The sequence below is a fragment of the Drosophila ananassae genome, chromosome 3L (genome assembly GCF_017639315.1).
Source record: "Drosophila ananassae strain 14024-0371.13 chromosome 3L, ASM1763931v2, whole genome shotgun sequence".
Taxonomy (NCBI): Eukaryota; Metazoa; Arthropoda; class Insecta; order Diptera; family Drosophilidae; genus Drosophila; species Drosophila ananassae.
The window spans coordinates 7115232-7131118 of NC_057929.1; the positions used below are offsets into that span (position 1 = coordinate 7115232).

At 41.7% G+C, this 15887-nt stretch overlaps 2 protein-coding genes across 8 annotated transcripts; one reads left to right on the top strand and one right to left on the bottom strand.

The window, feature by feature from the left end:
* Positions 1 to 38: 38 nt before the first annotated feature.
* On the top strand, positions 39 to 2838 carry LOC6495825 (rab GTPase-binding effector protein 1). The gene is made up of 6 exons (XM_001959627.4): positions 39 to 199; positions 253 to 782; positions 972 to 1774; positions 1837 to 1972; positions 2033 to 2149; positions 2213 to 2838. The coding sequence occupies exons 1-6, from the start codon at positions 145 to 147 to the stop codon at positions 2510 to 2512; spliced, it is 1941 nt and encodes a 646-aa protein (XP_001959663.1). The 5' UTR covers positions 39 to 144; the 3' UTR covers positions 2513 to 2838.
* On the bottom strand, positions 2784 to 13920 carry LOC6494789 (trehalase). Of its 7 annotated transcripts, none has more exons than XM_032451261.2 (8): positions 10831 to 11000; positions 6868 to 7042; positions 6034 to 6217; positions 5087 to 5965; positions 4468 to 4866; positions 4273 to 4411; positions 3291 to 3363; positions 2784 to 2837 (listed from the first exon to the last, which is right to left on the bottom strand). In XM_032451261.2, the coding sequence occupies exons 2-8, from the start codon at positions 7011 to 7013 to the stop codon at positions 2819 to 2821; spliced, it is 1839 nt and encodes a 612-aa protein (XP_032307152.1). In that variant the 5' UTR covers positions 7014 to 7042; positions 10831 to 11000; the 3' UTR covers positions 2784 to 2818. The 7 variants fall into 7 exon arrangements, 5 of the variants coding, with proteins under 5 accessions (XP_032307152.1, XP_014762986.2, XP_014762983.1 ...); XR_006507294.1 differs by having other exon boundaries at positions 3739 to 4411; positions 10831 to 10999; XM_014907497.3 differs by lacking the exon at positions 2784 to 2837 and adding an exon at positions 2889 to 3224 and having other exon boundaries at positions 3286 to 3363; positions 10831 to 10999.
* Between the last annotated feature and the right edge of the window lie 1967 nt (positions 13921 to 15887).

Genomic DNA, 15887 nt, shown 5'->3' on the forward strand with positions numbered 1-15887 from the left:
GATTCTTAAATAGTCCATCTGGTCACACCATTCTGGAGTGTTGGCTAACGATGCGTCTTAGAATCCGAGCGTTTTCCAGCACACAACCACTTTGATTACTTCTACCACATATGTACATATAAATTAAGAAAATAACACCGTAACATGGAGGAGAACGAGGTCCAAACGGAGTCTAGAGGCACCACGGATCCCAGCAACAGTATGGTCTCAAGCAACAGGTTGAAGTCTTTACTAACCACATTCCTTTCGCAGGCGGCGATGATGCGACCAGATTGACCCTTCTCCAGGGAGAGATGCGCAAAATGCAGAATGAGTTCAACACTCAGCGTGCCAAGATGCGGGAGTTGTTCATGCAGAAGGAGGCGGAGTGCAGCCAGGTCCAGACGGAGCGTCGGCAACTGCAGGCCGAGCTGGATGAGCTTAAAACGCATCTAATGGTGGCGGACCTAAAGTCGGAGAACGAGATGCAGATGAGGGACATCAAGGCGCAGGAGGAGATTTCTTCACTGCAGCAGCTGGTGCAGGATACTATTGAGGAGTCAGCGCACTATAAGGGAGAGCTGGAACGCCTCCGATTAGAGCTGAGCAGACACCAGCAGGCCCAAGCATCGGCCCAGCACCAGCCGGCTGAGTCATCCGGCGGCGGAATAGCTCCTCAAATGCTGAATCAGGTTAAGAAAACGCTGGGCTCCGTGCGAAAACTAGGAGGTGACTCTCTGAACAGCAGTTTTCAGCAAGAGGAGGACACTAGGGCATCAAGCAAGGGCAACGGAAAGCAATATGTAAGAGTGCTGGAACTTGGCTAATAATATTTTGCATTCTAGGTGCTGTTTCTTTAAGCTCATTTCTTATCTATAAACTTTTCCTATCAATAATTCTATCAGCAAAGATTATCACATTGCTGAAATAGAATCTTGATGTTTAATTAGTCAATTAGCTGACGGATTTAATTAAATTCATTCATATTACAGGCTCCAGAAGATGCAGAGATGCTACATTCCATTGTCGAACAGCTGCAGGAAGAGATGAAAGCTCTAAAGGTAAAACTGCGCGAGCAGGACCAGCAGCTGCAGGCCAAGTCATCGAAGATTGAGGAATCACAGACCGATTTAGGAGCCACCCATAAGTCCACATCAATGGATGCAACCGAGTCGACCTGTGAGAGCTGTCCCCTGGCAGAGAAGAAGGCTGAAGAGTTAAATGCAACCATTAAAAAGCAGCAGAAGCAAGTAGATCTGCTGCAAAAGCAATTGGTGGAATCTCGTGAAACACTGGCCAAGGAGGCGGCACTGCGGAAAGATCTGGAAGACCAGTGGCAGGAAAAGCGCGAGGCCCACAAAAGCGAAGTACAAAGTCTGCGCGAGCAGGCCAAAACCAATGAGCAGCGCCTGCTGGACATGCAACAGAAGTTTCTGGAGACCAAGGACGAGGTGATGAAGCAGATACAAAGAGTCACTGATGACAGGGAACGCGTCAATAAGCAGCTCGAAACGCTGCAGGCCGACAACGACTTTCTATCTGGCCACTACCTAGCCACGTCTCTGGAAATCGAGAACCAGTACATCAACCTACCGAACACAGTTGATGAGCTGCAGGAGCTAATGCTGCGCCAGCAGAGCGAGCTTATCCAGGCTCGAGTTAGCAGTGAGTACGAGCGGCAGAAGCGCGTCAGTACGGTAGATGAGATTCAAATACTGCGGGCCCAGCTAGAGGAGAGCAACAACGAGCGCCGCGTCTATAAACGGAAAATGCAACTGGATATCAAGTCTCTTCAGTATGTTATTGCTCTGATGTGTAGATTGACAATCAAGATAATGTTTTAAATCCAATTCGCAGGGACAGGGTGACGGAGCACTTGGTTACGGTGCAGGCTCACGAGACGACAAAGACTCAACTGGAGCGCAAAGAGGCTGAGCTTAACAAGCAGTTATCCGAGTGTCGTGTAGAAATTATTGAACTGCAGGAGGCCAATGTAAGTGGCGGTCTCGGTTTCTTAATCGACGCGAATAATCTAAAATTATTTAATCTTTAGGAAAAGTACGCCAAAACAAACTTGGAATACAAGACGAAGATCAAAACCCTGCAGGAGGAATTGTCCACCATGGAGACCGTGCAAAAGGACTTTGTTAAACTATCTCAAACTCTTCAAGTAACTACTATATAAAAATATTTATTATTATCTTAATGTTTACAATTTTTATGTTTAAAATAGATGTCATTGGAGGAGCTGCGGCACGCCGACACCGAGGTGCGCTGGCAGGATGATGATGACGTGAATAACTGCCCCACGTGCAATGCCTATTTCACGGTCATGGTGCGCAAGATTCATTGCAGGCACTGCGGCCACATTTACTGCGATAAGTGTCTTACGAAAACGGTGCCATCAGGGCCACGGAAACGAGTGGCTCGTGTCTGTGATATCTGTCACACGCTGCTCACGCCCAACACCGCTCCCTACTTCAGTCAAGGGCAGCCTCCGCAACAGCAGCAGGGTCAGCAAGAGTCCAGCTAAGCGGCCGGCTCCAGCGCTTAGGTATTTTTGTATTATGTAAACTACGACTACGGATTAGTTGATATTCCCTTCGATTCTGTTCTATGCTCCGTCATCATTTTTGAGGTCAAACCTTATTTGTCACACCAGATCGAGTCATATCCCACGCTCTATTCGCGCCAATGTTTATTTTTAAAGTTAAACGTACCTTTTTTTCTGCTCTATGTGAGTTAACTATGTTAGCTTTTTTTCGTACGTAAGTGTCATTATTAAATTCAACTCAAAGCAAATATACAAATTACGAACAAAATTTATTTGTTGAGCGGCTTATTTAAACCAATTTCGCCTGCAATAGAGGGGTTAATTGTTAGATCTATTGTATAATTCATGGTCATGGTAGAGTACAAATATTTTGGGGCTTGTTTATTCAAAAATGTTTTGTAAATTATTGTTAACAATTGTATTTGTGTCTTCATTTGGTTGCGAGGATATCTAGGATAGGTAAGGTATTCACTACATATATGTATAAAAGTAATAACGTTATCGGGCATGCCCAATTAAATTCTGTATGTACAACTCTCACTTCGACTAACGCATAACGAAAATTTAATACTGCAACCTCCGCACTCAACGAAAGGACTGACAAAACCACAAACACTATAAACACAGGCACGCACAAGGATGAATCACATTCTCGTTGGGAAGCTATGATTGGCTTTCTGACACAGAGTATCTGCAAGAGAAGATGGCTGATTAGTTTATGGAATGAAGTATCGATGTTGATATATCCTTACCTCACCACAAAACAGGAGCCACTACAAGAGCAAGGACGACAGCTGTTGCAATTCCTACGATGCTGGTCAATTGGGTAGCTGCAGTGGATGGAAAGTTGTATACAGATTAGAAATAGTCTAAAAAGGATCGAGTTCTAAGCACCAGAAACTGAATTATTATCTATAGCTACAGGTTATCTTATTGGTAGTTTCCATTAAGCCAGGTATACTTTACATGCGTGTTAGATAAGTGAGGAGTGAAAGGTTAGGTTAGATTTAAAGCATCCTTTGGGATTCCTGTTACATTGACTTGACACCATGGAGCTGTTTAGGGGTTTTGTGTTGGTTTAGCCGGCCCCTGGTGTGTCCTGGATATGGGGGTGTCTGGAACCGGTGCTGGGTTACACATAATACATGCCACGACATTCACAAACACAAATTAGTCAAAACTGATGATCCTGATTGGCCACTTACGCGTGAGTCTGGAACTGGATGGACGAGAGCGTTGTGTGGGACACATCTTTTCGATGTTGGTTTTTTTGGACATTTACAATTTGGACTTTATTTAATTTTGACAAGTCACACAGATGTACACACAGGAAGGCGAATTCATGGGTACAGATAGTACAGAATGCTGTGTGGATGGTGGACATCGTATCCTGGCTTCTGGCTCCTGGCAATGCTGTGACTGTGGTGCTGTGGTTCATGGTTCTTGGTACTCGATTATACATAATTGGTTGAATTGGCGCGGTATAGAGACGGTTATGCAGCGGCATAGATAAAGATAGTTTTGTGGAAAAGAGAGCTTTGCTTAACCTACGGATGAGTTGTGAATGAGCGCTTCGGGATGGATGGTACAAGTTCTATTTCTATAAATCGATTTATGCTGAAGATCTTTGGCTTGGAGCCTGTGATGAGATGTCGATGGTGAGCGATGGATTGCCGTTTGCCGGCAAATTGCACTGCACATTCAATCACAATCACACGGCACACATTTCTTCTTTTCACCTTTTGCGCCGCCGGTCACCGAGATCTCGCGGCCGTGCTTGGCCAGCCACTCGATGATGACGCCATTGGACCAGCCAAATCCGGTCTGCACTCCGTACTCTCCGCCGCCGCCATGTCCGCCGAACTCCTCGGCATTGTACTGTTAAAGAAAAGGGATAAGTCAAAGGACTCCCAGGACTAAACTACACTACATACCTTCTCGTACATATGGCGGCCGTCTTTGTAAGCCTTGAAGTTGGACTTCACCCAACGGATAGCCCAATCCTTGGACATCGCCTTCGCCTCCTTCGTGTTCAGGTTGTTAATACCCTCGACCAAAAAATACTGCATCGGAGCCCAAACGTTGGGCATGTCCCATTGTTCACCAGTTCTATACAAAGTATTGGGCACTCCGCCCGGGAATGAGTCCAGCTTGTTTTTCTTGATATAGTTCATCACCTTGGCCGAGATCTTTTCCGATTCTGAAATGTTAAAGGCCTTCGCATAGAGCGGTAGCAGGTTGGTGGGTACGAAGTAGTCGCGCGGCTTCTTGTTTATCATGTCATAGTCCAGCCAGATGCCAGCCTCTTCGTTCCACAGAACTTCTTGGATACCCTGAAATTTAAAATATATGTAGTTTAGATTATATTATTAAATGACGAGCCCCAAAACCACAACCCTTGATAACCCTATTTAATATCCATGACTAATAGAACATTCCTCGTGAATACTTAAAATACTTTTCAAAATCTTGTTAATTGTTTCCATAGAAGACCCAACTTATTAATGCTCTGAATTTTAGTCATGGATAAGGATGTATTACTTATACACTCACTTGGAGAAGTTTCTGGGCCTTTTTCTCGTATTCGGCAACCTTGTCGGGATTCTTCGCCTTGGAGTGGAATTCGGCAATTATCTTGGCATTCATGAACAGTAATGCATTGAGGTCGACCGGGACAATGGAGCGGGTTTTGAGGTTTGTGAGATTTCCAACATTGGTGCCGTTTTCGTTGATGAACCAGCGAGAACTGAAGTCCATTCCGGACTCGGCAGCAGCCTTGAGCTCCCGGTAGTGATCCTCCTTTTCTTCCTCAGTTTTGAAGACTTCAGCGGACACAATATCTTCGCGATAGGACTCTGGACGAGGACCCGTCGAGGCATCGCGGTAGTGCGTCAGATTGTGTCCCTTAACCTCTATCGAATGGTTGTTCACGAAGTACTCGAATTCGTGCTCCAATGCATCCAGAGCTTTGATGGCGAACACGTCGTCGTTGGTGAAGTCCACGTACGACTTGACCATGGCAGTGAGTAGCGGTGGCTGGGATCGTCCGTAGTAGTAGACGCGTCCTCCATTCGGAATGTATCCGACACGGTTCACAATCGACAAAAAGTTTTCGATCATGCCGCGAGCAGTGTCCCTCATATCGCTGTAGAGCAGTCCTCGGATGATCCAGTAGGAGTCCCAGTAGTAGAACTCAATGAAACGACCGCCAGGAATAATTACCGGGTTTGGCACTGGGATTATTGAATAAAAGTCGGGGTTTTTCGCTACATCGTCCTTCATTTTGCGGCCCAGTTCTTTCCAGATACTGTTCAGATCCTTACCCCATTGCTTGAGGTCAGGGTCATGAACGACATCAAGGAAGCTGGGATTCTTTGTCCAGTCTGGCGGCAGATACTCTTCCAGTTCAGTGCCCTTGGGGCTGAAGTAACTCTGCCGAATTGGGAAACGCCTGTTATAGAAATCCTTTCGCCAGATGCTCTACCTAATTGTCTACTCACCTCGACAAACTTTATTAGATCGTCCCGGGAGGGATTTTGATTTTTGCTTTCCATAAACTTGTCAAAATCAGCGAGTGTCTTTTCGGGACTATTGACCAGCTTCATGTCCACAAAGGTCTTCGAATCTTCGTAGAGTTTTGCCATTTGGACGGTGTGTAACAGGTTGCCACGGCAGTAAACATCACTTAAAAAATAAATATATATTTTTAGTATATTTTTTAAATGAGATTCTAATTATAAATCATTTAAAATAATTGAAATGCGGTTTGTTGACCTTGACAGACGAAATATTAATCAGAATTGTGCCTTTAATGCATTTCAAGTAGCTGATAGTGGCTATATAATGTGTTTGGAAAGCAAGTAAAGGAAGTACTATATATAAAGAAATCTTAAAAGTCAGGCACTTATTGGAACTGTATGTATAGGCAGATCTCTACACTATTCCCGGATTTATCTTACGTAATTTGGCTTCCATTAAAGAGCATAAAAGCCTTCTATTCCCATAAATTAAGTGACGTCACTAATTAGTGCAAATAATTAACAAATTAATAGTATCCAGATGGTGCCGGTTAAGTGAACACCTGTCTAAATCGACGTCGAATGGAATCTCTTGATCGGATCGAGATAAAGGTAATGCACGAGTATCCAACACGTCACGTTTGCGGTTTATGGGATCGAGGAAAAGAAAGCACTCAAGCTGAAAACCCATGTAATACTTAGCATTCACGATTGCGCCAGGCCAGAGCCATGGCTTGGAGATCAGAGTCCGGAAGTCTTTAGCCGGTTCTATGTAATTCACTAATTAGAGATCTATGATTCGATCGTGTCACTTACCAACTAGGAAAATCATCGCCCTCGAACTCGTCATCAACAAAGTTCTGTACGATGCTGTTGCTCTCGATTAAGGACTTGCCCTGGCTCACAGCCACCAGGCAACACCAGCTCAACAGGAGCAACTGGCTAATCACTAGTTTGGTCATGTTTCTTAGGAACTTTATTCACTTTTATGCTGTTGGCAATTGGAGAATCACTTGTAAGTACAAATTTATGTGGCTGATCGCTGACTGCTGTTATCCCTGAGCGTACAGGATATGCCTGTGATCCCCCGAGTTGAACTGAACACAAGCACAACCAGCGCCAGTCAGCGCAAGAATACTTCTAACTGTTTCGTTCGATTCCATTTTTATAAAAAACTACATTAATTTACGACTGCGACGACGAAAACACCGACGACGACGAACGATCGGCTGGCAAACGATCGTGGGGGCAAGGTTGGAACTGGAGCCAAGTCACTGGCAGTATACATAGGTGACAGGGCTGGGGGGCTCTGGGGTGACTCTAGCGGTCGTGCTTTGGGGGCGCGTTCCGTCTATTTTTAAAAAGTGCCCCCCGAAACAGATACAAGCGAAAAAAAAGGCGAGCAGTGCAATCGTATCTGTCAGGTTCACTTGTTGCGAGTCTCGTGAACTTGGTCATGCATCTGCTACTTACGGCTGGCTAACTGGAATCGGTCTATCCGTATCTGTTTCAACCACCTTTAGTTCAGTGAGCTGGTGCTATGGTAATTGGATAGACTTTTCCAGTGGCAAAGGGCAGGCGATTGGGTTTTTGGCACACCTATACATTTACATACGGATAACCGGCGATTGAATATTCATTATTCTTCGGCCAGGCCTTGGATTATATTTGTCTCTAATTATATATCCATAACTATATCAATTAAAAAAATAGTCATTCCACCTGGTACCCGCATCATCTATTGGATTATTAAAAGCATTCTACAAACTCTCTCGGGTCTTCAGTCTCCTAACCTTCTGAAGCCTCCACGTAATGCCAAGGCAGAACCTGATAACGTATTTTTGGGAATTTTAGGCCTACTTTGTTTAAAATGCTAATCGAGAACCACTCTGGTTTACTGGAGAAAAGCGTTCTCGATTTTCCCCTGCATCTTATTAACCTGTTTCAGCAAAACAATCTTTAATCCAGAAATGGTAATTTGCAAATGCGGTTAGATAGTAACTGATTTGCATTGCAGCTCATAGCATAGTGTTATCAAACAGGTCACTACTATTACCTCTCTAGAGACCTCCATAATTAGAAGGGGTTATGGCGGTACACCTCCGAGCAGCGACACGTGTCCAGTTCCAAATAATAAAACGGAATTGCGAGGTTTCGCATCCAAATAAATACCTCAACGTAGTACGACCTAACGAGTCTTAATTGAACTGATTTGCTGAATAAGGATTGCTTCTTCAAGATTATGGATATATATATAGATTCGCATAAGATCCAGAGGAGGTAAAACGCAAAAGAGACTCGCATGGTCAAACTTTAATTGAATTAAATGTACAAAAATAGATATTTTGGCTTATAAACCATATATTATATTATCAAAATTATTCAGATTAATTTGAAAGTGTGTTAAAGCAACCATAGAGGCATAACGATTGATGTTATCTTCCTTTGGCTTCATTAAACCTGTGATGAATTACTCTTATAATGATCTTTTTTCTGTTAGGAGATGATATAACGCCGTTCAAATCATGTATAGCCCGGGAAACAATAGAGTATAGCCCACAGAGTATAGTGAGCAAACAAACAGAACAATTGTGCAATTTGAACCTTACGGGAGTGAGAAATAGAAACCATAGAGCCGGGTCGGATTGTTTTCTGCCCTGTGACGACAGCACCTGCAACTGAATCAATGATTTCACGTCACAAACTATTAGCTCTTTATGATTCCATTAGCATTTAAAAGCCAACACTCTCAGATTGATATCAATTAGTTACATTACTGATAGATCCACATGAATCAGAGGTCATATAACTGGAGACTGCCTGGAGAGAACTTTATCAAAGTTGTTAAGTTCCGCACAGTTTAAGCCGAAAGATAGCAAATGTTTAAACAAGTATCAGGGTACTTTTCAACAATTATTTGGATGACAAATAGCCGGCATAGCAGCTGAGTTGACTACAGACGTGATAAGCGTTTCAAAATAGTTCAAAACTATGTGTTTAAAGTATTGCTTTGTTTTTGGTTTCCCCTGGGCGGGGACTTCCGATTCCGCATAGCACGATTTTCAATAATTCCGGCTTCAGTTCCATTTAAGTCATAAAAATGCAACCAGAGACCTCCCGAGATAATACCCGAATTATCGAACAACTAATACGTAATGGGGATTCTTTTCAGTACGTGAAAAAATTAAGGTTTTTGTAAATGAACGCTCACACTCCCGGAGTGGAAGCACTCCCACCATTCATCCAGGTTATTATGTTTGCCAGCGACATTATAGGTCTTTTATAGAGATTTTGATTATGAGGCCCCATTGTCGTCATCGGTGGAAGCGCTAAGTGCCACAGGTATCCCCGATGTGACGTCTTTGTATTCGAATACAATGCCAAAATCATCTAAAGAATGGATTCGATTCGATCTATGAACTCTACTCGCGAATAACAAAACTTGCCGAAAGCATCCAAGGACAAAATAAGTAGAATTTAATGTGGACCGTTTGAGAGGGTCGTTTAAATGTCGTTTTAAATGGATAGACTAGCTTAGGGGTTAGCACGAGCCGTTTAATGGTTGGATAAAAATCTCAAACAAATATTTGAGCTTCACGTCGTATGTACCACATTCGATACGGAGTTTTTTGAAAACATGAACGGAAAACGAAGAAACAAATACAAAATACGAAAACTGGAAATGTAATTAAGAAGCCTGCATCAGGTTGAATTAACTTGTTTTTAGATCTTGTATGATTTGCTTCGCTTAACGGTTCAAATACAAATGCAAAGTCCATCTAAAGGTCATTGAATCGCGAAAATGGTTTCCAGCATTCCAAGAAAAACCTTGAAACTGTGCCACAGGTCGGAAACAAGATTAGTAGATTAAAAACAATTATTAGTTAATAGCCCCATATGGAATTCAAGAGGTGCAATAGCTACTCGACCCACTGATCGACGTGGAATGTTTTCCGATAGTACTTATCGCCACCAAGACATTGAGCTTAAGATCGTAAATTAAGAAGTCGTAATCACTGATTTCGATTCGACTTTATCAAGAGGATTGTTTATTGAATTTAGGTCCTGAAGTAATCCTCTGCTGAAGACCTCCAGTTTTCAAAAGTGGCCCTGCCAACCTCTTCAAGCTGAAGAATCAATAATTACTTACTATTCAAGTTCAGGGCAACTGATAATATTATTCTTTGCTGGTAGAATACGTCAAGCACTTAGCAAATGAATTTTGAACAAAGAAACGACATCAATTTTAAATTTTAATAATAACAAAATGAACAGGTTTAGCAGGCTGGATCTGCATTTCATACTAATCAATTTTTTGTGACATTATTTTTTTGCATTAAATGTTAAATAACTAATAATATGTATATACGTGTCAGCACGAGACTCTATAACTTGAGACGCTATTAGACTTCTAAATAGATATACTCTCAATTGGAGACGCCAGTCCACCTGTCTCTATATAAGATGTTAAGTACACGGGGATCACACACAGATCACTGACACCGCCTGACAGTGAATAAAAATAAAACACAAACGTAATAAGCTCAGGGAAAATATCAGAAGAATATCAGGGAAAATGTCAGCATCAACCACAACAATTTGTATTGAAAATTATAATTTAATTGCTTCTGTATATTCAGCTTGCGGTCTGGGAGTTCCATGCCCCAGCACAAACACAACAAATTTAAATCAACTAAATTACATTGCTTTTTGTTATTTCTTTATTATTGTTTTTTTGTTTTCCAATTAATTTAGACTTTGTTTTCGCATTTCACACACTTTTATTATTGGCACTTCGCCCAGCTGAACTCGAGCTTTTATAACCGGCTCACTATCTTGGCCAGGCACCTGATTACTCTATATGCCGGGATTATATATACTTTCAGTTCTAATCAAAAATGGTGCTCGACAGCTCCTCGCCGATGTTGAGCGGTTGAAGTCTGATGCCGGACTGCCGTGAACCAAACGCTTGGGATTCTAATTTAAGTGAGATTCACTTTAGGAGCAGAACAGATCCGATTTACCAAGTGTTTCCTTGGCAAGTAGAAGCTTCAGCTGGTAAACTAATTGAAAAGACAGTTGGCAGTTATAGCCCTTTGAGGGGAAAAAAGTTAGAGCTTATTGGCAGGCAATAATTCAACCACACAACTTTTTTCCATAATATTTTTACAAAACAAAAAGTTCTATTATAACTAACAATGCGCCAGAGTCGTAAATACCTTCAAAATTATTTATTTGACAGCATCTAAAAATTGAGACACGATTGAGATAAGACAGAATCGTACAAGAGCACCCAAATAAAGTTTGATTCTATGTAAGCATCGGTATAACGCTTTATCATTGGCAGTACCTCTAATAAATCACTTATGATTTAGCACAAAGCTCAATTACTGTGAAGATGGGACAATTGCAGGCCTGATAACGTAAACTGGATTGGTAATCTTTGAATACTATAATTTAAGATTGGTACTTGAAAGCAGGAATCTAATTTTTTGATAATACTTCATAAATAACAAATAATATTGATTGATATACTAAGGACTTCCCTTTAAAAAGACATTGTAAGAAAGGGTGGCTCACCTTTGATTGGAGTATCCTCTAATGGCAGTTCTTAATAGGGATTTGGAGAGGATATAAATGCGGGGAAGTCGTGGAAGGGCCTGCATCATGATGTGCGTGTTCCGAATATTCACAAATCCGAGTATAAACTACAAGTAGCATGGTGATTATTGCGCTGTCTGTTAGGGGCTCAGCTGATAAGTAAAGTGCCTGATAATACATTAATTACTGCGCTATCTGTCGCAACAAACATTCTCCGTTGCACTCTATCAGCTATTAATAATGCTTCCATGAATCAACTCTCAGATTTTCAATTTTAAAATAGCCCACAAGTTTATTACGTATACGCAACGTATAACACTGTCAGACTACGTCTTAAAATCAAGCCCATAAAACCCGAACGTTGTTCGTGTCATACCATCACGCCAAATAAAGATAATATGATTCCTAGAGCTATTCGCTTTAGCTATGGGTACTAAAATTGTTACAATTTTGTTTTAGAAAACAATCAACTAGTATTTATGACAAAAAGGTGATAAATTAGGTCAGGAGAGATCAATTTTGTCTCTAGCTATTAACTCAAAGCCTAAATAATTAGCCAAAGCCTAAGTAAATCAAAATACTATTGACAATACGATACTTTTCTACTTATTTCTACAGTGCATATTAAGTATACGACAGTTGAGTCGTTACGATTATTTAACTGACGATGCCTGAAAGTGGGCAACACTTTTTGTGGCAGCCCGAGAGTATGTTCTCCAACAAGCCTATTATACGTTTGCAGCTTTAATCGCGAATAGGGGCTCGTTATACCACATTGATAAGAGTTCCTTGAGGGCTGATAACAAAAAAAATGTTAGAGTTCTTGTTTCGATAAAGCTGTCCTTGGTCAGGGAAACCAATGCAATCTCTGCCATGTTAGCCCCCAAGCTATGACTCGGGCCACTAGCATTCCAAAGCTTGGCAAGGGTAAGGCGAAGGTCGAATGTGACTAAAGTCGCAACACGTGCTCTGCTACCTGTTGATGTATTTAGCTTGTAATTGCATTTGTAATGATGTGCAGTGGTATTCTACATTTGTCACGGAAAGTCCTAAAAAGCTGACATTTGTTTAAATATCTTTAGCACACTTTTCATTTTTTAACAGGTAGCTAGTAGCTATTGTTGTTTGTTTATAAGGTATTCTACTATAAATGAATTTGTTAGAATATTTCTCAAGACCTAATTACCAACAATTTCAACCAGAATTTCTGAAATTATGAAGTTCACACCCTTAAAAGCGAGCAATTATCACTGTATTCTATGGAACTTTGTCTCATTTAATAAATTTATCATAATTAAAGAGAGAATATTTATTGTTGCCAGAAAATATAGGAAATACGTTGAGCCAGATTAGAGTAATGAGCAATTACAATGAGATTTTGGCTCGCCGGCTGACTGGCATTCGAAAGCGTGCGTATGAAGAGATAAAATAACAAAAATAAAACGAAAAACATTTTGGCATTGGCACAGAAATCAGCGGCAAAATAGCAGTGGTTTAAAATAAAACTATAAACTATACACACGTAGCGATATACACTCAGCTATACTCGCTCAGCTGCTCGGCCAGACATTTCAGCCAACTCTGCCGCTGGCGGGCAGGAAAGTGAAAGCAGCAGACATTTAGACAACAGATGTCCTAACTTGGCAAACGAAGTGCAAATTTTGCATTCTGCAGAATTATGCAATGATACCGCAATTGGCGAAACTACGAGTATTTCGAGAGAGACTCACCTGTTCTTCGCCATGGTGTTGCTGCTGCGAACTTTGCTTCCTGGGAGTTGTAATCAAGAACTTGAAGAACTTATGGCGAAGATTTTAATTAAACTATTAATTTTCAGATTTTAGTTTTGAGATTTCAGTTTATTTTTCACTTGTTTATCACTTCGATATGCGATGTTTGCATTTATCACTCGACTTCGATCAGCGTCGTTCTGTTCAGGTTTTCGCCACTACGGTCGGACCACTTGTAACGCCTTGGGTCTTGAAGCTTGGAGGTTGGAGCTTGGGGCTTGGAGTAGCGAGCAGTCCCACGAGACTATTCCCGAGCGTGCAACTTACGGTTATTAAATAGTTTCTGTTTCTGTTTCTGCTGGGGAGCGCCTTTCCGCTTTTTGCTCAGTCGATTAGACGGCTCTCGCGTAGCTCTACATATCCAAAAGTGGGATAACACAGCGAGAGGATTGTGCCAATTTGTGGGAGCAGTATACACTGCCAAATGTTTGTTGGGTTTTTCGAAATGATCTGATGAAGTTCTGATGACGAAAATAGAAAGGGTTCTACGTTGCCTGTACTTAATGAAACATTTTTGGAAGAAGTACATATTTTGGTGATTAATTCTATGGTAAATAGTAATACTAAATATCTGTGGATTTATAATATAATATCTTTATTTGTGCAATTTTATTAATCATTTGGTGACAGTGTAGAAACGACAGCTGTTGGGGAGCGTTGGGGAAAAAGAGGGGGAGAGAGCCCACTCGTGCTGTTGGTGGGGCGATTTCTCTTCTGTCTTCTGGTGTGATAAAAAGGCCCCTCACGCAGACACCAACACGGAGCGGCTGGGAGCGGGAAATTGAGCGGATCGTGCTCGCCGTGAGTGTGTGTGTGATGTGCGTCACGACTACAACTGCCGGTACGGTCTCTCCGCCTCCCCTTGCCTGTCGCCAACTCACACCTCTTTCACTCTTTTCGCGAACTTTGGCTGCCAGCCACCCGCCTACCTCGCACCTCCGCCTAGCAATGCCGGTTGCACCTTTCCCCTTTTCGGTTGATGCAATTTGCAGGAGGATTTGAAATGTGGCGTGTTGACAGTAAAAATGGTATGCGACAAAAACAGAATGTTTAAGAACCTAACATAGATGTGTCTGTATTTGCGGCATATTCTGTTTGGCATTTCCAAGGTGCCCTTGCCAATTTCCTACCCTTAGCCAGACAAACCGGTTCCAAAAATTATGCGAGTGCACAAGTGCCAACTAAACAACACGTTTTGATCTTAAAATATCAACGACCTTCGGCTATGACCTTTGGGCAACAACTCGAGCATACACACACACACACACACACACACATGTAAACTGCCAAAGCAGACACGCAATAAAAAACAAAAGAGATAAGAGAGTTGTTTTTTGGTACAAACAGAGGTCCAAAAACTCCATTACCAAGCAAGATGTCGATTAATCAGAAGATAAATATAGGGATCAAAGGGTTCCGAAATCTCCGTTGATCGAATCAACCGAAAATACAATCAAATCATGATATTTCCTTCCCTTTTATCTTTTTGAGAGTGAACGGACTGAGTGAAAAACGAGTTTTTTGACATTTCAGAGCATAAGAGCACTCACACACACTATAGCCATTGTACTGGGGGGCTCGTCAAGCTCACAGATACTCGTACATCCAAGAAAAAGCATAAGAAAAACAACATAAAACACTAATTTAGATTTTGTCAGCTGACATGTTACTATACTGATTTCATAAGTTCCTGACCACAGGGCGTATGCGCGATATGTCATAATCTAAAGATATTGCATCTATTGTTCGCCACTTTTCCTTTCGTTGGCTGTGCCATTTTCTTCCATCTATTCGTAATGCCAAGTTGATTGCCCTAGGCCGTTTCAGGCTCAATTGACGGAGAAAATCCAGAGGTCTCGAACTGGTACTGAGACCCAATTGAATCCAATTGAATGAGTTCATCTTCCAGCCAGCAAACCAGATTTAATGTCACTTTTGGAAATGTCGCAAAAGTCACCAAAAGTCACGGGAGGAAGTGCTAATTGAATCGTATTAATTTATTTCCCTCAGAATGCTCAGAACGAATAAAAATAAATCGCCTAATTGAACTGCCAGGCATGCTTGATGGTCCAGCATTCCAGAGGTCAGGATGTTGCGCAAACTGACAATAAAACTGAATGGGAAAGTGTAAACAAAGTCAACTTGTTTTGCCAGCTTATCTGCGCAGTGAGGATTTTTGGGGGCTCGTCGAAGACTAAGTTGCATTCTATCTGAAAGATATCACAACGATTAGAGATAACTTTTTAAAGAAATATTGTCAGATAGTGGGCACTAGGATTTGTTTGCTGTGTACTCATCGGTTATCTGACGCAATAGCCCTGGATGAAGAATGTAATCAAAAGCCCTTCCAGAAACATGATCTGTTAACATCACAGTTAACATGAAAAGCTCCTTATGCCAGCAAACAGTGGCGGAGGCAACTCTTTTGTTTGTTTACTCGTCTGC